The 25,635-nt window shown below is 38.8% G+C and overlaps 1 protein-coding gene across 2 annotated transcripts in view; it reads left to right on the top strand.

The window, feature by feature from the left end:
* The first annotated feature begins 4,071 nt into the window (after positions 1–4,071).
* The window catches only part of kaznb (kazrin, periplakin interacting protein b), a 90,600-nt gene continuing 69,036 nt past the window's right edge, over positions 4,072–25,635 (top strand). For both annotated transcript variants that reach the window (XM_053315286.1, XM_053315287.1), the window contains exons 1-2: positions 4,072–4,089; positions 4,199–4,356. In XM_053315286.1, the coding sequence (XP_053171261.1) occupies positions 4,243–4,356 (114 nt within the window). In that variant the 5' untranslated portion in view covers positions 4,072–4,089; positions 4,199–4,242. The remainder of the gene's footprint in view (positions 4,090–4,198; positions 4,357–25,635) is intronic.

Here is a 25,635-nt window from a genome sequence, read left to right as displayed (position 1 = left end):
CTGCCTGATTGTTTTGGGCAGATTTTGTGATTTCTCAGTTCTGGGTGAACGTGACCACATGGTAAAAAGCCATGCAGGGCCAATGCCATTTGTTTTCCACAGAGGTCAATCTCCTAAATCCACTGTCACAATTATGCACTCCATGTTCACATATTCCCAGCTTTGCAGACAAAGCTCTGCACACACAAAAGCCTCCATCTGCTCTGCATCAGAAATTAGTGGACACTAGCCAGAGGGAAAGGATCAAATGCTTTTTGAGGATGTGTGTGTGGGAGCGTGACATTGGAGTGCAATATCAAGTATTTGCCATTTATAGAGTGTGTGTGTGGTAGCATTCGCCAGAAATAAAGATAAAAAGATTCACGGAACATGCTATAACATGCTCGCAATGCAGAGTGTGCTTCCTTTAAAAGCGTTGGAGACACTGTATCCTGATAACCGGAGATGTTTTCGGAGTATTCTTTTGGAGAAAAAGTATCCAATTTCTCTCGGAAATTGCAATGCACACACAATCAGCGGGAACTGAATTGGACCCTCCTGCAGACAGTGATGCAGAACAATGGACAAACAACAACATTATAGGCTTGTGTTGATGCTGTCAGATTCAGAGAGGATTCAGTTATGTCTATGCAAAGCAAAGTTTGGTAAGCTATAATTGATCTGCCCAAATTCTTGTGTTAGAACAAACAGTTGTTAACATGCTAGTGCAGTTAGCTTGACAGCATGTTTTCTAAAGCTTCAAAATGAGCATTCACTAGCTTCTAACCTGAGAGTGGGAGAGTGGTGTTATACCAATGCCTTGGGTTCAGTGCAAGCTTTTGTCCCTCAACAAGATTGTGTTGTGTATTTATCTGGCATTGGTGTAATTGAAATGTAGCTCTCTTTCTCTTTCTCTTGGGATTGCCTCAGATTCTTCCATCCTTTCATCCAATTCAGGGCCTTCGGGCTCAGAGTGTGAAGTTCTTGGAGCTTCCTCACATTGCCTTGGCAGAGCTGACTGACTATTGCAACTCTATGACTGTAACCGGCGGTCCCGAAAGGCAGCAGTAGCATGAAGAGTCTTTTTTTATAATATTTTTCTCATCACACTTCCTGTTGGGAAAACACATTTGAATATATTTGAGTGTATTGCAAACATCTGCATTAAAAAAACCTCCCTTGATCATATTTTGTAAGATTTCACAAATTAACAACAATCATATAAAAAAACTGTAACGGATATTTTTCCCGGAGGAGGGATTGCATTTTATGAGTGAGCTCTTTTTTTTTTTCTTCTTTTTTCTTGTGCACATTATATTCTGCTTTCACAAGGACTGAACAGGCTTGACAAAACACTGACATGCCTCATTAGAGATCATTGTTGATGTTGTTTTGCTCCTGTGGGTGGCTACAACGATTCTAATGAGCTGTCCACATCTCACAGTCACCAGCAGCACTGGGCCACCTGTGTGTGGGAGTGTTCATCACAAAAATACAATATCCCTCTGATTCCAATGATTGTACATGTTATCAAAAAATACAGATGTGAAGGAAATATGAATCTGGTAAGGGGAATCTTGAATGTGCACTTAGAAAATACTCCAGAATCAAGGATATAGCCATAAAAAGTTCTATGAAAGACTCTGTGATAAGAGACATTTTATGCAATTATTCTTGAAAGGAAATTGCTATTATTCAATAATCTTTTTTTTTCTCATCAAAACTCTTCTTCTGATATTTTATCTAATGTCGCTTGTATTATTAAAGCACGGTCAGCTTCACCAGGCCGTTTGGATGACTTACACTGTTTATTGTAAAATCAGTGATGCGAAAACAAGGTTTGACATTTCCTCACATATATACAGTATTTGCAGCAGAGGATGGGGGTGTGCAATCATCCCAATGCTTCTGCTGCCTCATTTAGCTTGCTCCAAAAGCATATGAATATTAAACGTACAGACTTGCAGATGTACACCTCCAGACTGTGAACTGCTGTCAAATGTTAGAGTTTCAGAATTGACTGTTCCATGAATGAGAAGCAATCATTTATAACTGCTCCAACAAATTCAAATGTCAGCATCATGTGTTGTTTCTGTAATCTGATGCTTCATCCAGGAGCTGTGGCAAGTGGTATGTTATATGGTATGTTGACATATTCAGGGTAGTCAAAGAAGCATTGCTTTTACTGAAAGCCACCTGTCCGCTCCATCATGCACCACAGTGTGTGACAGGATGCATTGAATAAAAAAGTGAAAGTGGGGCAGAGAGAGGAAGAGAGGGTGTGTCTCTTCTCAGAGTTTGACAGCATGTCATTTTCGACAGCAGCATTTCATTACCTGAGGTGTTTGCCCATCTTTGGGGCAGAGAAGTATACCTTGTAAATGTTGAATGTGAAATTAGAATCCAATCGTCAACCTCCGTTGTAAACATTTTATCCTCTCCACCTCCTCCCCTGATTTGATGTATGCCGCGCTGCCTGCAGGGCTGCTGTGTGATCATAAACATGCCTCTTTTTTCCTTGCTCCTGCAGTTCAAGAGAGGGCTGCAAGGTGTGCAATAAATCTTTAATCATTCTGCTGAAGAGCTGACCTTGGCTGTCGTCAGTGAGTCACAAGTTGCCTTAGTCCCTCTGTCACTCTTGCCCAAATTGACCTCAGTTTGCTTGTTGATGTGTGAGTGTGAGAGGAAATAATGCCTGACCTCCTTCACATACACTCCATAGTGAGTAATGTTGACATGATGTGTCAATGAAGTTGTGAGTCATTAGACTCCTGTGTAATTAATAGACAATGATTTTTTAAATAATTATTTAAGTCAGTTCTCAGTTAAAATACAAACATCTACTGATTCATCCCTCTCAAAAAAACAATAATTAATATTTTGGGGTTTGGGTAAGTTTTCACAAAAACAAACATTTTAAGATTGTCACCTATTTTGCTCTGGGAAATTGTGATGGCTACTTTTCAAGTTTTAGATTTACTTCAATATATAAGCACTTAACATAGAGTTTTCCTCTTTTTCCTTCTCTAATTAAGATGGAAAAAAATAATGTTGTTTCATAGTGTCATGTTTATATTGTGTCCTCCGGTTGAAGATAAATGATGACTACACTGAGAGAAATATTTTAATCCAAGATTTGTGTCTCATTTTATACACGTCTACAAATTTCAACCTGCAATTTTTGGTATCTTTAGAAACTTTGCACATTAATACGTTTCTCACAGTTTGCCTCAATCATAGAAATAGAAACATATATCACCAGTTGAATGTGAAAGATTTTGTTCTTATTATTTGTCTCCTGTTGCTACTATTGGTGGCAATGTTATATCTTATAATCTATTTACAGATTTATTATTTATATATCTAGATAAACAGGGCACTTGTTGTTTTTCTCCTGCAGGAATAAAAGTTTCAATCAATCCCTCACAAACTTTGGGATCTGGACAGGAATTCAGAAGTTCTGTCAGTTTGGACAGCATGACTTTATTTGAGTAATTATTGGCTCACTGGCAGGCTGCCTGTAGTTTTAATTAACTAAATGAAAAACAGAAGACAAAGAATAATTGGTTATGAAAATAATGGTAAGCTGCAGCATGAGCTCTGACACTCATACTCTATCTTACTATATATGTTTCAGCATCTGGTGGGCTGCTTGGACAAAATATCTTCTATCACTCTGCTGACTGTGTGGAACTTAAGTGAAATTTAGTATTGAGCAAACATTTCTATATTACCACCCACACTCTTTGACCAAAGACCATAATGGAGATCTGTGTGCAATGTCCGAGCCAGCTCTTAGAGACAAAAGTGTGTATCTGAAGTATATATTGTGTTGAAATAGCCACTAAGTAAAAAGAAAAAAGAAAAAAAAACATAATAGCATTATTACTGAGACTGACTCCATGAAAAATGGATTATATGATGGAGTGAATGTGAGTTTCTGTGTCTTGGGAATGGATTTAGCCTAATGATGCCCCTTTTGTCCAAAAGAGGGATTATTTTGAAGAGGAAAGCAGTGGAAACAGGCCAGCTGTGGACAGCAGTAGAAGTCAGCTCTGAACGATTGAAGTGTCTCAAATCACACAAGTCTGATCCAGAAAATTCCCAGTAGTTGTTGTGTATAAGTAGTAGAGTTGTTGTGCATCTCTTTCTTTGAATGAGTGTGTTGTCACATGGTTTGAGGCCTCTCTGCTCTAAATCGATTTTGCCTGTTTTGCAGCGGTCCAGTCTCTCAACAGCCTGAATGATCAGATCGCTCAGTTTATGGTGACCAGACCATGTAATCTGCCTGATGAAGATGAGACTTTCATGCCAGGCGAGAGAGACACCTTGAGGAAGTCCATGACGCTGATGAGACACCTGCTCATGGATGCTCAGGTACAGCCTCCACCCACTCAACACTACATGCCTATCCTTCAAGACGAATTTGTTGATTTTAGAAAGAGAAATTACTGATAATGTTCATCCCCAAAGAAAGTTATCACTGTAATGCAAATGTAATGCAATTCTGGGATAGAGAAAAACATAATTATGTTGCTAATTATTGTTACACAACAGTGAGTTCCAGGTGCACAGAGCAGGACAGGTCACTTAATATCAGAAAACAGGATTTATCCCTAATTATCTCCACCTCAGACATACAGGATATTTCAATTCTACTGATGTTTTTAAAGCACAGCTTAGATTTACAGAAGTATAAACTGTCCCACACAGACAGTCAGCACCTGATCAGTCTCAATACCAGTTTGACCAGTTTGACCAGTTTAACGGTGTCATCAGATCTGCTTGTAACCAGCTGACAGACTGTATGCTGAAAAATGACATGAACTCTTCCTGCGCCTGAGTAGAAAAATGTGCTCGAGGCATTATGTTTTTTATGTTAGCCAAACATAACTTAACAGTGAAACATCATATTTGCATAAACTAATCACCTAACTCGTTTTCAAATTAATCTGATTCAAGAACTAAGCCATGCTGTTATCAAAAAAATGCATTGGGTCCAAATTTGTGTGAAAGATATTCAAGCAGGTTGTTGGTTTCTATTGTTATTGTTTTTATTGATTCTTATACATGAAACACACAGTTTTGTGCAAAGGTACAGTAATTCCTATGTGTTGAGTTCTCTGCAATGTCTCTGTCAGAAATCAATGTTTGACCCTGTGTGTCGTTAATGACATGAATGTACGAGATTAGTGGTGAGGCAATAACGTGTCTGCCATAGTTTCTCAACCTACAAAGTCCACAGTGTATTTTGTGAATGATCTTAGACATGACCAGAAGATGAAGTCACACATAACAGCAAAATCTGTCAAATAAAGGTGACAGGAAGAGGCAAGAATCTTCTCTTTTGCACCTAATAAAAAACTTTCTCGCTCATATCTGTAAGTGAAAATATAATCCGTCCTCAAACACGCAATTTTCTGGTTACCTCGCTAAGATGGTGTGAAAGCATTGGTTGCTTTCACTTTGAAAAGTGAGAAAATAAATGATCTGATAGAACATAAAAAATATATATTTGAATTTTTTAAAATTATTTCTGAGAAAAAAAATCTCTCTCAAAATACTTTTTAAACTCTCAAATATATATATTTTTGCTATCAGTGTGAAAACATTTTCTCTCCAAAAAAATGTGTTTCTCTCAAAACATTTTTTTTCCTCTCTCAAAACCTAAGTCTTTGCTCTCAATGCAATTTCTTTGCTCTCGTGTCAGGATCTTGCTCTCGCTGTGAAAATAATGTCATGGGCGGGGCCGCGTTCCTATCCTCTTGGGAGTCCAACGGAATCATTACACCATTGTCGATTCACCAGCATAGATGCGCTGCCTTAGTTGAGCGTGGAGACTCCGGTAAGATGATGACACACACAACTCGAAGGGTAGCTAGCTGAGCAAGTTGGTAATCAAAATCATTCCCATCATAGGAATGACTGTCTAGCCCTAACAGGTTAGAGAGTAACAAATCAGAAGTATTTTTTAGTATAAGTTTTTTTGCTATCAGTGTGATAACTTTTTCTCTCAAACATTTTTTTTTCTGTCAGATCATTTATTTTCTCGCATGTAATAAAGACACAAATCTAACTCCATAATACAGTGGCTTGGAGGCTCAGCTTGTTGACCTGTTGCTTGAAAAGTAAAAGTAAAGGGAAGTAAAGAAAATATACATAAATGTTGAGCTTTTTTTCATTGGACTTTGAGTTCAGATGCAACAGCTTTAACAACTGAGTTTGAGAGGACAGATTCAGATTCAAAACACAGTGCTGTTCAGTGTCGTCATTATCCTAATCAATTCTCAGTCTGCGGATTGGTCTGCCTTTAAGCTTCTGGGATTGAGTGTAAATTCCTGATTAACATAGCAGGTTTTGTGAAACTAAAATTCTGTCATTTGACACATTAGTTAGATTAGTAAAAAACTGACATAACAGCATAAAAATAAACTGGAGTTTTTCTGACAGTCAAATGTATTTGTCCTAATTAAATCTTTACTGTACATTGACCACTTATTTCGCTAACTACTCTTCTCTAAAACAGGCATGCTTTAGCAGAGATGCCAGTATAAGAGAAAAACAGTGATTCAGAATGTGTCTGCTTTTCTCACAGAATGTCAGAGTGACTTGCTACACAGGGTTGAATCCAGTTAGTGTTTGACTTAGAGCTGAAATAAAACCTTCACCCTTGCACACAACTAGTCCAGCACTGTGAAAACTTTGGCAACCTCTGCGATGTTGTGAACAACTGACAGTTGAACTGTGAAATATTTTTTCTGTTAATCCTCAGGATCCACAGAGAGGAAACGCTTGTTTCTGTCCAGTGAGCTTAGCTGCGTTTTCTTTAGAATTAATTCCAGAGTTTTATGAACTTTTTTTTATCCATTGTAAAGACAAAAATGAGTGTTTTTAGTGTTTTTTAAAATATTGCAAAGTAAATCTTTTCGTCTGTCTGTGCTGTAGATGCGTGTTGTCCGCCAGTTGTCCTTTTTTTCCTACCAGTTGTCCTCTTATTTATATTCCCTCTACGTTGTGATGGGTGTTGGATGAATCTTGACACAGTGATGCATTTGGGGCATCCATTAGCACCATCGCAGACTTGCATGATGGATTCTGAGTCCCCTGCTATTCTCCTCGAGATATTTTCTCTGATGCAGTGTCATTGATTAAAGAGAAGGTAATTCAGCAAAAGGCCAGTGCTTTCACCTTAGCTCAGTGGTGTGCAAGCCACTGGAGTGAAACATTGTTAGCCTGAAGTCAGTCTTTCTGTTACTCAGGAATATAGCATTGGGTGGTCAAAGATGAATGAGAAATTCAACCACGAATAGAGATCCGATTATCACACCAAGAATTAGTTCTTGAAAAAAGAGTTTGCCCGTAGTTACATGTTAAGTGAAGCTCTCAGACAGCAGTCAGCATGACAGATTTCTTTGCCTGTTGGCCTTGTTTGTGTCAGACAGAACACGCACAACCTTTACATGTTCCCCATTTTTTTTCTTCTTCAAAAGCATGTCAGTTGGAGACCTCTGTCAGCCCGGGGTTTGTTGCTCTGAACTGTCAGTGGACAACACATATCACAATGGGATACTGACATGTGAATGACAGTTGCTATGGTGATATGTTTATTTACTCCAAAGCTATAACAAATTCCAAAGGAGAGATTTCTCTGTCCCTGACTGGGTCCTTGTCCCAAATTCATACAAATTCTAAGCACGTTTTGAAGTATTCTGTTCACATGGGAAATGTGACACTATTAAATATGGTAGATTTTTGAATGTGCTGTTGATGGACACTTTTATCCCACATTGTAATGCACAAAGGAAATAGAGGAGCTGCTCACAGGTGATAAAAGTTAATTCTAGACAGCTCTAGAAGAATCCTTGAGACTAAAAAAGCAGCAATCAAATCTATTTTTGACCTTGCATGTATTGTGTCATCTTCTGTTACTATTAAATAGAAAGGAATAGTAAAATGTCATATTTTTGTATCTAACATCTAAAATAGTATACTATGATAAGTATATTCTTTATAGAGTAAAAAGATCAGTGGTAAAAAGATTTGATGTCACGTTTCTGATATTGTTTAGAGCAATCACAGTGTGAACAGTTTGAGTGCAATGCTATAGTTTCTAGTCTGATAATATATCAGTATGTACTAAATAATGTGATCGAACTTGCTAGACTGTTAACTTCCTTATTTCCAAACACAGTGTTTTGATTGGTCAACTGTGCAAATCTGCTCAGTTGAAGCCAAACAATGTTGAACAGGAAATGCTTACTTGAAGTCATCTACTATGCGGGTGTCAACAGAGGTGAATGGGAAATAGAGCGAATATTCATGAGATGGAAATGTAATGTGACTGCACATTAGGTTAAAATGTTTGACTTTTGTCTGGTTTGGTAGTCATTCTAAAATAGTTTATGAGGGAAAAACACATTATTCTGTAATACTGTAATAACCATAAGTGGACTGCTTGTTTTTGTAGTTCAACTAGACCAACAGAGCAACAACTCTTCTTCAGAGAAATTATCTTGAGAGTCTCACTGTCAAACTTTCAAGAATATTATATCAATAAGCCAATCAGTAGTTGCTTGTAATAAATAAATATAAAAACACATTATGTTTAATCCACATTTTGTATCTTATCTATTTGTCTTATTCGTGTCATTATCAGGCTATAGTTGTCGTAAGAATGATCTGGGCTGCCACCAAACACTTTTTCCTGCCTCTCACACAACAAAAGCTGAATGGAGGTCTTTGAGTCTTAGTTACTTATAACTTTGACGTCAGATTCAGAAGAATTCAGATTCAATAAGTGAGTTTTCATCTGGATTTAGAATTGATAAAATGCCACAAACATTTTAGTCTTTGTACTTAAACACCATGTTTGTACCAGTCCACTGGAGTGAGATTTCAGACTCCCTATCATCACTCATGCTACAATATTATGCATCAGATTTTTTTGGTCTCAGAGGTCAAAGTCAAGTGTGATTTCATCCCACACAGAGGAGCTCTTCTCATCCACAGGATTTTGCATTCATGGAGAGTAGCATTGCTGCTATCAGATGGAATATGAAATTAATCCAGTCTTCCTCCTCTTCCAGTCTTTTAGCTCAGGTCTGGGTGCCTGTTTTAAAGAATTTCCCGTTCGAAGCGTAGTTTAGGTAGGTAGGTAGGTGAGGTAGCTAACGAAGATGCCCTGATGTCCAGTATTTGACGCTGCCAGTAATGTATCAAGACTTTTCTTTCTAGGCTGGAAGAATTAATAAATTGATGTTGTGTATGTTATGCATATCTCTTGAAAACATTTTTTAACACCTGATAGTTTAGTTTGTCTGTGAAACAAAGGGTAAAAACGTCATCTGATGAATTCAGCATTAACATTTCAAGTCCATGGCCACTAAAAGGTGGAAAATTAATTTAGAGGGGATTTGAACAGTTTCTCTTTGAATGCTGTCCCAGAATTGATTGCCTCATTTGTCATTTGCACAGATGAATTATTTATGTCCCTGTTGCTGTGGTGGGGTGACTAATCAAATGCATTTCGGTGGGTGTGGAAGCAGTGAATTGATGTAGTGGAACATTGCATTGCATTAGCTCATTTGGTTGAGAAGTCAGCAGGGCTACAATAGTGGCCTGATGATGGCATGACAGTGGAGACATTGCTCACCATAATTCTCTAAAAATGCACAATACTAACTGCCTATTAATTTAAAGTCAGAGTCTTCTTCTCACTCTGGGACAACGGATCAGTTCTTTGCAGGTCAGTAGACTAACCTCAAACAGAACAGCGCCTCAGGAGAGTCAGTCTGTTTGAGTCTGTATCAACCGAAGTAGGCTATTTTACCTGAGGGCCCATCAGAGATTTCTAGAGGTTTATTAGCGAATAACTGATTGACCCATTGTGGGCAAGATTTTCCTTTAAATCACAGAATCAGAAGTGATGATGTAAAAAATACTCAAATAGATGGTTAGAAATAAAAAATCTTTAATATCAAGACACCAACATCTATGCTAGCAGCTATGTGAGGCTTTATTCAGGCACATTGGTTCTTTGAGCTAAATGCTCTTCCTGTGTGCTAATATATTCACAATGACAATGCTAACATGCTGATGCTTAGCAGGTATAATGTTTACCATATTTAGTATAGCATATTAGCATGCTAACATCTCCACACTGGCACTGTGAATGTTGGTCAGACAGTCCACTGCTTTGGTACAGACTGAAATATGTCAACAACTATTGGATGAGTTGCCATTAAATTCATTGGTTACATTCATGGACCCTTTTGACTTTGGTGAGTGCCTCATTTTCCTCTAGCACTTTTATTTCTTAGTGAAATGTCTCTACAGTTGGATGGTTGCTATGAAATTTGGTCCAGATTTCCACAACATCTATCTAGATGATAAATCCTAATAACTGTAACTATGTAATAGTTTGCAAATGTGTGACTGTGGTAAACATTATCTGCTAAACAGTTGTTAGCCTTATTATTTTTTCTAATTGATAACCAACACTTCATACTCACCATTCTAATGTGCATTTCTACTGACAGCCTCCACCCTTTTTTAGCAGCCTCACAGTTTCAAAAAGCATAATCTTTTTTAAATTCTCATCATAATTATACATTTTTGTCAATGTGTTTTCTTTTATTGATTTTTTTGCGCATAGACAGTGTACAGTCACAGAAGAGATGACAAACATAATGAAAGGACAACAAAATATATAAAATGATCAAACAAGCAGCAACAACAAAAAAACAGCAAAAAGAAAAAAAAAACATCATCAGTTCACAGAATAGTTTGCATGTACAAGGCAGTACCCATTTTCAAGAGGTAAGAGACTTTGTTAAACATTCCACATAGGAAATGAAAGACTGCCACACTACATCAAATCTCACATTGAATCCCTGCAGTGTGTGCCTTATCTTTTCTATTTTGAGAAAACGCATGACCTCGCAAATCCACCTGCCAAAGATGGAGAGAGGCAGGGGTGGTCACTCTTCCAATTCAAAAGAATGAGACACCTTGCCAGAAGGGCTGAGTAGGCCATGCTGTTCAGCTGTCAGCATAAGATCCTTTAATGGTACACCAAAAATTACAAGTAAAGGGCACGGTTCAATTGTCCAGCCTATAATCTCTGAACAGACTTCAAATATAGAGGAACAGAATGCTCTTAGGTTGAGACATGACCAAAATGTGTGATAACAGCTGGCAAGAGCTTGCTTGCATGTGTCACAGGTAGGATGAACTACAGGGAAAAGTTTTGAAAGTTTGACCTGTGACATACAAAGCTGGTGTACAATCTTAAATTGAATAAGTTCTTGCTTTGCACAAATAAAAGAATATTTATAGACCCCTGATGTTCTGATATATTGGTTTATGAATCTTTTTTTTTCTGGTTTCATTTATTCATTGATAGTGATGAGTCATCATCAATATCAAATATAGCTGTATAAAGCCTGGATATTATCCCCTTAACCTCTGTTTTGGTTTCTAGGTAGAGTCAATCATTCTGGAGAAAAATTGTTGATATTTGAACTAAACACTCAAATGAATGTACCCCCCCCCCATACATTTGATAAAATGGAAGCAAATCTGTACTGTGAGAAAACACTTTCTATGTGAATTGCCCACGACCTCTCTCTCTCCAGTTCGCCTGCCCTCCCCCATCATTCAACAGGTGCTGGAGACACAGACAGCTAATCTGATCCTGTGTATAAGCATGAATGCCCCCTGCTGATTGACTGGAATAGTGTTTCTCACTGCGGACCACTGTATTAACATGGCCATTGACAGAGCCAGTGCTGTGCATGAACACCAGATTTTTCAATTCACACACAGAATGAGTGGACCATAAGGAGATATTTGCAGAATTTAACAAAAAGTGTATTGGATTAGAATTGCATTGTCCATGAGGGAGATTGGTGGTTGGCCACATGTTGGGAATAAATAAACATGAAGACTAATCTGTAGTGTTTTCTAAATTGATACTCAAAAAAATGTATCCATTAAAGGTGCTATATGTAAGAGTGGCCCCTTGACTGTCTTGTCTCATAATCATAATACCACTTTGTACACCAAGGGCGATAGTGAGTCACTTATTTGAACATTATCACCGTGGTGGCAGGATGTTCTCCTGTATGTAGGACATGACCAGTTTAGGATCTTAAAAGGATTTTTCCTCCATCTGAAGCATCATATGCAGTTTAGCCAGAAAGCAGACACCAAATTTAGACATCTGGAATATCTTTCAGAAGCAGCTTCACATCTTTACAGGCAGCTCGCTTCTTGGCCACCTCTGGTGTGAAATCAGGGAAGAGATACAAATTTTCCTGTGTAGGATGGCAGCTTCTAACTCAAAATGCAAGGGATGTGATCTTCAACTCCATGATACACTTGGATTATGAGTGGTCTGGGCTTCACTCCTTGGGGATTTGGTGCCAGTGTGTGATGTCCACGAACTAAATGTGGAATGTCCTCAAGGTCCAGTATCTCCTTCAGCACAGTCGCACAGAATTGTTGTGGGATCCTCCCTTCTTTGCTTTCCTCAATTTCAATGAGGCAGAGGCCCTCCAAGTTCAAGAATTATTCCTTTAAACTATACACATCTGACTGTATGCGTTCTTCATGGCCATGACTGATAAGCTCCATTCCCGAGCAGACTGGTCTAGGTCATCAATATGACTGGTATTTTGCAAGCTAGCAGACTGTAAAGAGCCAATGGTCGTGTATCTTTATGCTTAATGTTTCAATTATTGTCATATTTTTTTTCATAGAACTTGGGGAAAGTGCATCAACTCTGCAAGATGCCTCTTTACCAACAGTAGCCATAGTGCTAGCTTGGCCATGTCTCTCAAGCCTTTCAGGCTTTTTGGCTCATCATGATTAGCCTTTGTTAGATGATGGGTTACCATACATAAACTTTCAGAATGCTATATGAAGAATGCACAAATAAGTATAAGACATGCTAAAATAACTAAATATGAAAGTTGTTTGTAGTGCTCAGGATATTGTTAAAATGTATGTTGAAAGCTTTGCTCCGTACCCACGAAGAATTAGACGAGGAATATGAGCCTGAGCTCAAAGTAAAATAGATTTGGAGGCTAAATTAATGATAGAGTGTGATTTGGGTAGTCCTGCAGCTGTTGGTGACACAATAGATCAGTTCATATCTGGTACATAATGAGCTGATAAACTACTGAGAGAGAGAGCGAGATGTCGTCAGGGAAACGATGACAGAGATGGTCCAGGGATTGCTGAAATCAATCCATGATTTCTGTTATTTTTATTTAGCCATTTTGCGTCTTGTTGCCTGCTCGATAGGTAGGTTATCATTTATGGCATCCTCTTTATGTGTGTCTTTGGGTGTTTGAACACAATAAACAGTTATTACCTGAATCTGTTGGAGGCTTTCATCTCATGCCTCATTTTGACAATTTTTGTTTTTTTGTTCTTCTAACTATATTGTAAATAAATCCTTTACATCCATTTCAATGTTGCATTCTTTATGTTACAGTGTGAGCTGAAGCGGACCGGACTACAAAGAGCTGTGGTTGCTCTTTTTTAAGAATTGCAGTTTCAGCTGGTAGCTGTCTCTCACCATTCTCCACATTTCTACCCACTCAGACGCTAGGGACACAAAAAAGATTAATGAGTAAAATGATTGTATTGGAGCTGACTGCAGGGAAGATTTTAAAACACGTCTGTCACAGCTGATGATTAGACAAAACTAAGTACAGGCATAAAATGACGGTGTAGATTTATATATTCTGATATGACATGAAGGATGAGGTAGTCTTTCCAAATGCCATGAGGCAGACACATTCATTTTTCTATTATTCCCAGACCTTCACGCATTACACATCATCTCTCATCCAATCAAACAAATGCTATTTTCATGCCTAAAGAAGGTATCGTTCAGTGGATCAAGCTTTCAATGTGGATATTTTGAGATGACAATATGGCCTCCATCACATGAAATGATGCATGCCAGAATGTGAGACTTCATCATCCTTCAGCCTTTCAAGAAGCCATCTGTTGATGCAGTTCAGGATGTTTAAGTCTGGCATTTTGAGGCGCGTATGTTTCTATGGAAACCCAACGCACCAGATCACAAAGCTGATCCGGATCACTACATGCATCTTTCTGCAGATCAAAGGTGTTCACCTCAATTTCAGAGGAGTTTGGGTGATATGAAAACGCCCCTCTCTCTGTCAGTCTCCCTTTTGAGTGACAGACAGTGTTTGTACTCTTTGAAGCCCTTTTGTTGTGGGGTTGTTTTTGTCTGGCTGGTGTGTATAAGTGTTTGGCTTGCTTACGCATAAGTCTGAGAGTCGGCACAGAGGTGGCTACACACATCCTCCAGTGACTCTCTGCCAACCACAGACAACGTGCAGTTCCTGGAGAGATTTTTCACGTCAGATATGCGATCCCACCATCTAGTTCATTCTGTTTTTTGACGCATTCAGAGAGAAGAAAGCTCAAAGTTATCCACTAGTCCATTATTTATCAGTCAGCCTTAGGTAAGTTTCCTTGTGGTGCTGCTGCTGGAGTCCCCTCCACAGGACTGAATAATTCATGAGAAAACATCAGCCGCTGTGTATACAACTGTGCTGTGTGGGGACATTAATGTGACCTGAAGGGACATTGGTATGCCTTTTGTTTCCCTTATCTCAACTTCTTCCAAATGACATCTCAGCCACCAAAACACAGTTATTCGCCATCATCCAACTCGTCTTGTTTACTAAACCCTCTTGCACAAGCTCTCATCAAAGGCAGAATTTCTGCAGAGACGAGTGAGGAATCAAAGCTGGGATACTTGTTATCAAAGCCATTGAGTTCCCTGTTGACCTTAGACGAGATTTAAATGCTCCCTGCCTCCACAGCTTGTGGGGTGGTGCAGGAAATATAAATGGCTCTCCCTTCTATCTGATTCCCTGCCAGAAGCAATCGCTCTGAAGAGTCGGGCCAGGCGGGCATCTGGCCCAGAGCTGCTCCACACACACAAACACCTTTTTTCTTTTCCAAGCAACACACACATTTCCAGGTTTTTGACCAAAGCACCTTTTTGACCACAGATGACTTGGAGTGCTCTTAGTTCATATGTTTCTTTGAAAATCTACTCTGTTATCGGTGTGAAATTCCGCTTGATATGATGCACCTTGAGTGTTTAAAATTGTAATGAAGTTATTTCAGTGTTTAAGACTTTTTTGTAAAACTAACTCATATTTTTGAACAAACAAAACACAATGACGTATATCGGAAAAAAACAAGCCTGTCCTAAAACAGTAGTCAGGTATATGAATATGAATGTTGATGCGTGTTGATAAATGTTTCTTGCTGTGATCATTCCTCCTGTTCATACTGGCCACTAAGAGATCCCTTCATAATGTACTTTCAATGTAAGTGGCAGGGGACATGCAAAAATGTATTTAAAATTGTATTTAAAGCTAATATAAGGCAACAATCATCTAAATTAGTCAAATCAAATAATTTTTCTAGCCAAATTCTCTCTTAACGTGAGAACACTGTCCGTCAAGCCACAAAGAGGGAATTATTTACTAAAAAGACTGTAACTGTGAAACAAATGCACTGTATTTGACTAGCCCAGAAAGCTGAAGTGACATATTAGCTTCAAATGAGGAGTGGATTTTGTCCCAATCACTTACATTGTTAGCACTGTTGACAGTGATCTTCTAATAGCCAGTTTGAACAGAAGAAATAATTATAGCAAGCAACACCTGTAACCTGTTTCACTGTTAATGTGGGGACCTGACTATTGTTTTAAGACAGACTTGAAAAATTATATACGCTTTTTTAAATGACTGTTTTGGAGTTTATTTAATCTTTATTTTCTTGCTCTGGGCGTTTTATTGTATGTTGTAGCTACAGATTGTCACCAAGATCACAAAACAATACATTTACAGCAATAATATACTAATTCAACACATAACATACCACAACACCCAGACCCAGAAACAATTTATCTCATGATATGAAATATAAAGCTTGTTCCCTCTGATGATAATTGTGTCAGCCAGACAGCATTCATGGTTTGGTGGCACAGTCTTGTAATCTGGTCATGTAATCTGGAGTAATGATATTAAACTGAGAGGCGATTTGGCTCTAATCCCACCTTGTAAATCAGGCTCAGGAAGTGCAGGGTGTTATAGACCACCAGTCCTGCGTACTGGCGCTCAGGATTAGCCCTTTACCCGACATTACACCTGCCTCATGGGTCTAGACACAGTGATTCACCATTCAGCTCTCCTGTGGAGAGTGCGCCACCAGGTGATCATGATACAAACACACCAGATCAGATAAGGACAAATGGCTAAAATCCATCAGATTAGACCACACTTGATTGTGTTGTTTCTCTGATTATTTAATGTTTTTCCTGACCAGGGAAACACATTAAATAATTCCCTTATGGAGTCATTCAAAATTTCTCAATGACTTTTAAAGTGGCTATAATCATTTTTTAAAAATCATAACGTATCAAAATAACAGTGTGTAATGTCAGGAGAGCTACTTGACCCAACATCTATCTAGGGAACGTCTGTCTGTTATTCACATATCTCTCGAACTGTTCATCCGATTGATTTCAAACGTGACAGGTGTCTTGCTACAGGCACGGGTAAGTGCAGTGCCCAGTTTGATGTTGTTTGGATAAGAAATGTAAAAGATATAGATACATGGGTAAAAGAAGCACACATTTGCTGTTGGCACTCTAGCCGCTGGCCACTCCCCCTCTCACACAGCACACTGAGCACAGCGTAAAGGCTATAAGGCTGCGTAGCTGTCCCGGAAGTTCCGGGAGTCACCCATATACTGTATTGATAGCGGCTCCTTGATGCCCGCAAATGAGATCCAATCTCCCGGAATCCGGATCGAATACGCTGTAGAGAGTTACTGCGCGCACGTGTGTGTATTTGTGTGACTATCAATGCAGCGCATGTGAGAGTAAAACGTCCTGATAGCTCTGTGTTGCTGCTTATTAGACCAATTGCATCCACCGGACCGACACGCACCCTGGAACGGAGCTCCCTGAAACGACTTTTTGCAGGTTGGGATTTCTGGTGAGCATAATGGAGCATTAACAGAGAGAGATTTCCTACAGGAGTTGATAGAGAGCAAAAACAAAGCTAAATAAAGGGGAATATATCTGTCCATTCATGTGATGGACAGAAACAGGACTACAAATAAATGGTAATGATAATGATAAATGATGTTTCAACGAGCTAATCAGTTAATGCAGGTTGAAGAAGTGTACTCTAATATACAGTATCTCACCTGCATGTGCACTGTTCGTAGGCTACATTTGTGTTAAGTGTCTTGGACCCGACTTCTTCTCTGTTCGTGGTGTCTGCAGAGGACTATCTCAGGTGTTTAGATGCACCTTTTCAAAAAGGTAACAGACAGACATATTAAGAACAATGAATGCTACCTTGTATGTCCTTGTGTGTCTGTCCAGTGCTGGCAGTGTTTGTTGACTGTAAAGACAACAACACAACAAACATCATAATTAGATATTTAGAAGTTTTATGGTAATGAGAGTAGTGGAACAAGACAGAGTACTGTAAGGCAGGCAGCTGCTGCAGCAAGCTGCATTAAGATTACAATTACAATTGATCCTTGAAAATTCTTTCAACTTTTAGCTCTGATTTGTGTTGAAAATGTGCGGTAGTCTCACCTTGATGGCTGTTTTTCTCTTAATTCAAGTAAATGAGACCTCAGGGCATAATAACAGACTGAATGACTGGTTCAAATGTAGCTGGCTTTCCTCCCACTAATGCAAGACAAGAAAATCTTACTTTATCCACCAAACTGTATTGTCTCTGCAGCTCTTTTCTGATTGAGTTATTTTGGTGCAGAATGAATGTAGTACTTCAGCAGGTAAAGTCTATATAATCTTTCACTCCCTTCACTGAAGGAAGGTTACACCTTGAACTATAATACAGATTTAAATCCTTAAAACTGTGGAGACTCCTCTCATATTTAACTCATTTAGATTTGTTTATATAGTGCTATGGATGCATTATGCTGTAGTATATCATGCCGAGAGCAATAAAAGGAAAAACTAACTGAAGAAGCAAGGGCAACATGTAAAATGCAGGAAATAGGATCAGAAATGTCAAACACAAACACTCATAATGAAAATCCAATTTCAGTATGTTTTTATAAGCCTATTATTAAAATGGAAGCAGTTGGATTTGATTGTGCCTCATGTGGCTCCTTGTGTAATGAATCATGTTCTTAATGTGCTGTTCTGTTATTTCTTGGCCTTGTTACTATTCATGAGTATGATTACGATTACTCTCCTTGACTCCTACTCTGAATCCTCTTACGTTCTCCTAGTTCTACATTTGTTGTTGAATTTGTTCATGTACTGTGCACTCTGCTCCGCCTGGATGCTCCACTTATTGCAGTTTGACTGCTTCAGTGAGAACGTGTTTTCAGCCGAAAGCCTATCAGCATGCATAATCATGCATCTTCTAATACCGCTGTTGCCAGATTACTGAATCTTGAACATTTTTTACAACTCCCTGGAGAGCTATTCTGCTCTGTCATGAAGCTTTGTGATTTTTTTTGGGGGGGAGCAGATGGTATTTTAATGAACTCTACTGTATTAATGTGATACTTGTCCTCTTGCAACCCTGACATAAACTGCCAGGCAGGTGCTTTTGAAATGGCTATAATTGTTATTCTTTGGAGGCAAGGTCTCTAAACATTGTAACTTACCCAGGTAGTCAAGACCGAGGTCTAAATTTGATAATTTAAAGATGAATGAAAATGTCACAAATAACACAACGATCAACATTGCAAGATAAATGTCCTTGTCTGTGTGCTAGCGAAAAATAATAGTAAGAAAACTTCATTATTAATATTAATAATTCCATAATTTTGGATCATTTTGGATTGTGACAGTTTATTTTCCCCCCACCAAAAGTTCAATCTTTAGTGTTTAATTCAGTCTTGTATCCTTATTCAGTCATAACTTGAAACAAGTTAAATTCTGCTTGTTTACCATGAAAGATAGCATGCTAAAGTACAACGGCGTATTAGGGCCATATGTAAAAAAAAAAAAAAAAAGAAAAAAAAGGTTGACCTTGAGGAGGGGGGAATATTCAGAGAAAAAAACTTGAAAAATTTGTGAGAATAAAAAGTCATAAATATGTGAGAAAGAAACTCACAAATTTGGGAGTGAAAAACTCAGAAGAAATGTATTTTATTCTGTTAAGCAATCACCTCATGTTATAACACTAGAGAGAAGTCGTTTGTGCATTGATCTAATTGTACTTTTCAGTTGGGAATTATTGGTAAGGTTATTGTGTAACTGAGTGTTATACGTAAATAAGTTATAACATTGAAACACAGAAGCTGCTGCTTGAATAGGATGGCCACACATTTATTACTCTTCACTTTTCTGATCACACGTCATTTGCTGCACATCCACATACACTCACTTCGGTTCTACTCCGTCAAAGTAAAATCACATCTTCGTGCTCAATAAACATAAATTGACTCTAACCATGTGTTTGTTATCTTAGCCCAGAATCACCATATCATCCTAAGCATTCAGACTTTAAAAAGACATTGCAAGAAACTGGGTCTGTTTCAGAGAAAATCCCATACAATGTCAGAGAATATACCAGTTTAATTCACATAAATTTGAAGGAGTAGAACGGAAGTGTATGTCCTGTTCAAGCAGCGGAGCTTCTGTGTTTTTATTTTATAACCTATTTAAGTATAACGCTCAGTTACACAAGTATATCTTTATTGATAAACCCAACTGAAAAGTACAATTAGATCAGTTCTTCCACGGCAGCATAATGCACGAGCCACTTCTCTCCAGTGTTAGAGTGAGGTGATTGCTTGGCAGAATAAAACACCTTTTTTCCGAGTTTTTTCTCGCAAATTTGTGAGTTTATTTGTGGCAAATTTGCGACTTTTTCTCGCAAACTTGCATGTTTAATCTCAAAATATTCCCCCCTCCTCCAGGTAAGTATTTTTTTATTTTTTTGTATATGGCCCTAATACGCCGTCGTACTAAAGCCATGTTTGATTTGGAGGCTAAATGTTTGGAAAATGATCTTCCAGTGGACCAGTTCCTTCTACCCCACTGCTTCCTTTGATTTTCTTAAAGTCCTGGAATGATAACAGGGAAAGTTAAGTTCATGTGAGAAGACTTTCAAATTTCAGTTGGAAATGGATGATTTACTGTGGCATGAGATTGGCTTTTGATTAATTTGTCATGTGTGTCATGTATTTACAATATATTCCAGAAGTGTCATGTATTTACAATATATTCCAGAAGTTGGTTGTATAAATAGACGCAGCCCCATCTCCATAAACATATGTTTATATAGTTGAATGAACAATGAGCAAAGTTTAATGTTTTGTCACCATAATGAGGAAATGTTTTTGTTGAACATATCTGCAAAATAAATTTTTGACAATGTTTTTCATTTGTTTTCTCTACAATGTATAGTATGCTTGTGGCAACTTCAACATGTTTATTGGTTTTAGGATATGTTTAGGCACTCAAAGCAGTTTGTCAAGGTTGGTCCTGGTAAAATGCTGGAAAAAGTTGACACTGACTAACTGAACACGTTCATTTTTCAATACCTAACTAAAAACGGATTATTTCCTAACATTAACCAGACCACTATATTTTGCTAACCTAACCTCAAAGTGTTTTAATAGTATAAACCTAACTGCACAATGAACAGTAGAAGCATCCACATATATTTATATCAGTGGGGTGCAGAGTGGTCTTCATGTTTCCACACACTGACAGGCAGAAGAAGACGCAGAGGCAACGCTGTTTACAAGGTATTTTTTGTATATTTAATAAGAGTTTACATGTGTCAGCAGGGTCAGGGTGGAGGACTTTTCATATATTTATCCAGTGTGATGCAGTTGCTGACAAGGAGTGTACCAGCTGTGTATTTAATTGTAAGAGCTCTTGACTGTATTCCCCAGTGTATGTACCTCATGAGATGCCTCTTCAGGGACAAGCAGAGTGACCATTAAGCTTTCAAAGGCTTGTGTAATGAAAGGTGTTTTTTAGGTCTTGAAGAATTGCAGTCTGTCCTCTTTCAAAATGATTATCCTTGGTAAACAAACTGCCTCTGATTGTGGCTTTAAGCTATGGTGATAAACAAATACTCTTTTTGACATCCTCCTTCCTGCTTCACTCTATCGTTACTTTAACAGACACATAGTGTACAAACAGCGAGACAACAGGCATATTTACTCAAATTCATGCGAACATGTAAAGCACTCTAAGGGCGCTTTCACACCACTAGTCCTAAAAATGATTTCTGGGTCACTGCTCATGTGGTGACCGGTGGCATAACGAGCAGCTTTTTAAAATCTTTTTTATGTGTTTTATGTTGTTTCTAAAGACTATTCTGGGGTATTTTGGAGGCTGTGTGAAGCACGGAAGCTAACGAGGCTAGTGCTAGTTAGCACACGGAGGATGGATTACACTAGGATCCTGTGGATTACGGTGTTCCTGCTGCACTTTATGGACTACTGTCTCTGTCTATCAAGCGGATACAGTCTTCCTGACACACACCGGATCACATATTCCAGGGACCTGCTTCTGCAGCTGCGGTTGCTGTCCAACCAAGCTGTTTTCTCTAAGAGGCTGCCGTATAACCATTTCATTCACTGTGGCTGTGGCTACCGCCAGTATAACACACACACACACACTTTATATTACTTTGTGTTTGAATCAGGTGGGGAGTTCCGGTCCTCTGAAATGAGGCCAACGCGAAAGTAACTTAGAGCTGCATTCCATCAAAAGGCCACCAGGGGGCGACCGTTTTGTATTCAAAAGGACTTCCATCTCTATACAAGTCAATAGAGAATTCACCAATTTCTCACTTGATTTCTAACCTCAGTAAACATTTTCAAAATGTGTTTATGGTCTCAATCGCTAGTTTAAAGCCTTCTTCAATGCAGTTTGGTGTTCATTTGTGAAATTTTGGCCTCCCTATTTGACGATAAAGCAGGGTATGCATTGGGGCGTGGCTACGTCATGATTGACAGGTTGATTGACCAATGTCCTCGAGATCCAGCCCTGGCAACCAATCGCAACCTCCCCGCTCCACCGTTGGCTCCGCCCATGACTCTGCCTCATGCCCATATAAGTAGAATCCGTGTTCTTTTTTTCCCGGCATGCACCTGAAATTTTCAAGATGGCGCTGCCTAGATTCAAAACTATTGGCTTCAGAGCAGCAGTCCACAAACCAATGGATGACGTCATGGATGTTAGGTCCATTTCTTTTATACAGTCTATGGTTTGAATGCTAGCTCGCTCCATCATGAAGCCGAGCTGCAGCTCAGGTGGCTGTCACCGCTGAGCCTCAAATATATGTAATATTAAAGAGGCAACAGCTCGAGCCTGACCGTTAGCCTGTCCTAAGACTGTCAACTTAATGAACATGATATGTGAGATTATGTCTAACGTTAGTCTAACACTAACTAAAACAGATATGTGACTGTATATACACATAAAGTTACTTACCGGTCCAAAAGAAGAAGCTCTAGCTCCTTTTGCCTCTCGCAGGGCTCTCCGCCTCAGAAATGAAAGACCGAGCCTGACCCGGGTCTCTGTTTCCAGTAGCTTTCAAAAGGTGCACGCTGCTCCTCCCTCGCTGCAGCGGTTATATAGGGGGAGTGGACTAACGGTTCCGGTGGAGGAGAGGAGGAGGTGTTTCACATACACTAACATGAACGCGCTGCTGGGCACGGCTTCCAAAACAGAGGCTCCAGAACAACACACACAGAGGGCGTGTCACGTGACTCTCTACTCCAGATGTCAATATACCACTAGTTGTTTACATAGCAAAAATAAGATTCCTGAAAGCTAATAAAGCTGTATTTTGCATATAGCCCCTTTAAAATGTCCTAGTCTCAAATAAATCTGTACACGTTTTACATATAATATAGAAGTGGAAAATGTGCAACGAGCTGATGTCAGTAAACAAAGCGTTCAGGGCAGGTTGAAGACTGGGCTTTTGTCTTGCAGGGAGGGAGCATTTCTGCAAACGTTAACCTCACGTTTTGGAACTTTGACCATGTTTAACATAGCTGTCCAACATCACAACAGTGTATAAATAACAGATAAGCAGTAAAAGCATGATATGTCCCCTTTAAATCGTCAAGGACATTAAATGCACAGAGACATGTCTGCAAGGAAACTGCTTGGGTAAATACTCTGGAGCATTTTCATTTTTTTCAGCATGCCCACATGCAAAATTTCTAGAAAGAGAAAGGAACATTTCATTATTTTGCTTTCCATGGATCTTAGTATTAATACCCAGTTATAATCCCTTACAAGAGCTCAACTCCCTGAGCCAGACAACTTTTGGATTCAGACAAACTAATTTAGCATGCAGATTAATGCAATTCCCAGCTCCTGCAGGAGCCAGCTTATTAAACACATTTAAATCACATACATTTACAATATGAATAAGTTGGAGCCATTAAATAAAAGACATAATACAAAAGTAGTTCATCAGCACAGTTTGTCTCTCCAAACACATTTGCATAAACACTTTGCCATTTGCACTAAAGCATATGTAAAGTACCTTCTAGCTGCAGTTGTAGTCTGAAGCAGGTTTTCAGCAGGAACCTCCTTTCCTTCAATTATACTTGTGGATGAGTCAGCCATATTGCTCTAATTAAAAAAAATCAAAGTCCTGCTCTCAGGTTGGCACATCTTCTCCACTGTTGTGGCTTGTGTTTAATTGCCTTTGCATTTTAATGTTTGAGCTATCTCTGTGTGTGCGTATATATGTGTGTGCAAATGTATGTGAGTACAAGTGTGTGTGTGTGTGTGTGTGTGTGTGTGTGTGTGTGTGTGTGTGTGAGAGAGAGAGTGGTGAGGGTGATGCATGTATGTGCATGAATAGGCTTTCCATGCAGAACAGTATGCTAAGCCAGGAATACTGAGAGACTTTCTGCCGGGTTAGGTCATCAGTGTTCCCTTTACTGACTCTCTACTGCACGCTTGAATGTCTTTCAATTTAGTCCCTGTGATAACTCGGCTCTCTCACAGAGATAAATGTTGAAATATAATAAATGACTTTGCAACTTCACATGTTTTTGCTCCAACCTCCTCTCGCTCACACTGTCTCCGTGCCCCTCCATTTGTCTGCCTTATTTATTTTTCTCTCCGCTTCCCTTGTTGCTCATTTTTCAACATGTTCCAACAAGTTTCATATCTTGTAGTATTAGCCTTAGCAAATAAAGATAGTAATTCCCAGTATATGGCAACTTGTGGTTCATGGGTATATTTTCTCCTGGTACCACTGTTGTTGTTGTAAAATTCAGTTCAGTATATTATCAGTTTTAAAAGTATTCTTATTCTTATTGTTTTTTCCTACAGAATATAGACATTACAGCAACAGTCATTGGACAACAGTACAGTATGTTTTAAACTTGCAGTATGGATTTTTCATAAGAAGTGGACCAAGAATGTAATTTAGAAGTGAAGAAACTGGAGAAAGTGTAGAACATATTGGCATGCATACAAAGTAGCTGCATGAGGACAGCGATAAAGCAGTGATGGAGTGATCATTGTCTCTAGTGTTGCTATTCATCGGAACTGTCCTCCAGAGTGGGAACACATGATAGTGAGATGAGTCTTCTAACCAATAGGCTCTGCAGATGTGCCTTTACACACCGACAAGGGGATAAGCTCCTTATCAATAAACTGTGCGAAAACAGCTCTCCATCAGATATGGACTAATCTGTCCTCAGTACTGCACAGCACTGTTTTTTCCCTAAATGTGTCTGTCAGTTATTTGCCTGCTTTGCTATCATAAACCTGGCTGTGGTTTTCTCCAGTCTCAGCCACAGTGCAGTGTTTTCACTGCACACTGCAGTGTAGTTGGTTTGCATGGCATCTGTTACTGTATGCTGTTCACTAGCCTTGGTTACTTAAAGGAATAGTTCACTATTAAGTTAATATTAAGGCTACAACTAACAATTATCGACAAGTCATTGATTATTGAAATGATTTGGATAATGAATTACTACAGCACCGCATTGTTAAATCAGGGTTTTCCCTGGAGCTTTTTGAGACAAAGGTGACAAAGGTTGGGGAAAGTGTGGTGTGCAGCGTACAGTTTGCGTGCACAGTCTTGTTTCCAGCAGTGGAGAGCAGCCTCTCTGCCTCACCATTAGCTCCGTGAAAGTCATTACTGTCCATCTGTAGTAAATATGCTTATTTGCTTTCTGGCAGAGAATTATATGAGACAAGTCATAACACTTATATATGTGTATGATAAATATGTCGCTATGGTCAGCAGCTGGTTGTTTTACCTTAGCACAAAGACTAGAAACAGGGGTAAACAGCAAGCCTGGTTCTAAAGGTCTAAAGGTAACACAATCCACTTGCCAACACATCTAAAGCTCACAAATTAACACATTGTATCTCATTTGTTTAATCTGTACAGAACTCAAAGTGTAACAACAACAATTAGCTACTTCTATACCGGACTATTTATTACCTCAGAGCAGGCATCTACTCTATTAAGCTAGCGGAGATAGTCCCGCACATCCCCTGTAAGATGCACACTTTGAGTTTTCACTCATATTCAGTGTAAATTAGTGAGCTTTAGAGGTACTTGATTTTGTTATTTTTGGACAGAG

This window comes from Scomber japonicus, chromosome 3 (assembly GCF_027409825.1).
Source record: "Scomber japonicus isolate fScoJap1 chromosome 3, fScoJap1.pri, whole genome shotgun sequence".
Lineage (NCBI taxonomy): Eukaryota > Metazoa > Chordata > Actinopteri > Scombriformes > Scombridae > Scomber > Scomber japonicus.
This window is presented reverse-complemented; position numbering and strand designations above follow the sequence as displayed.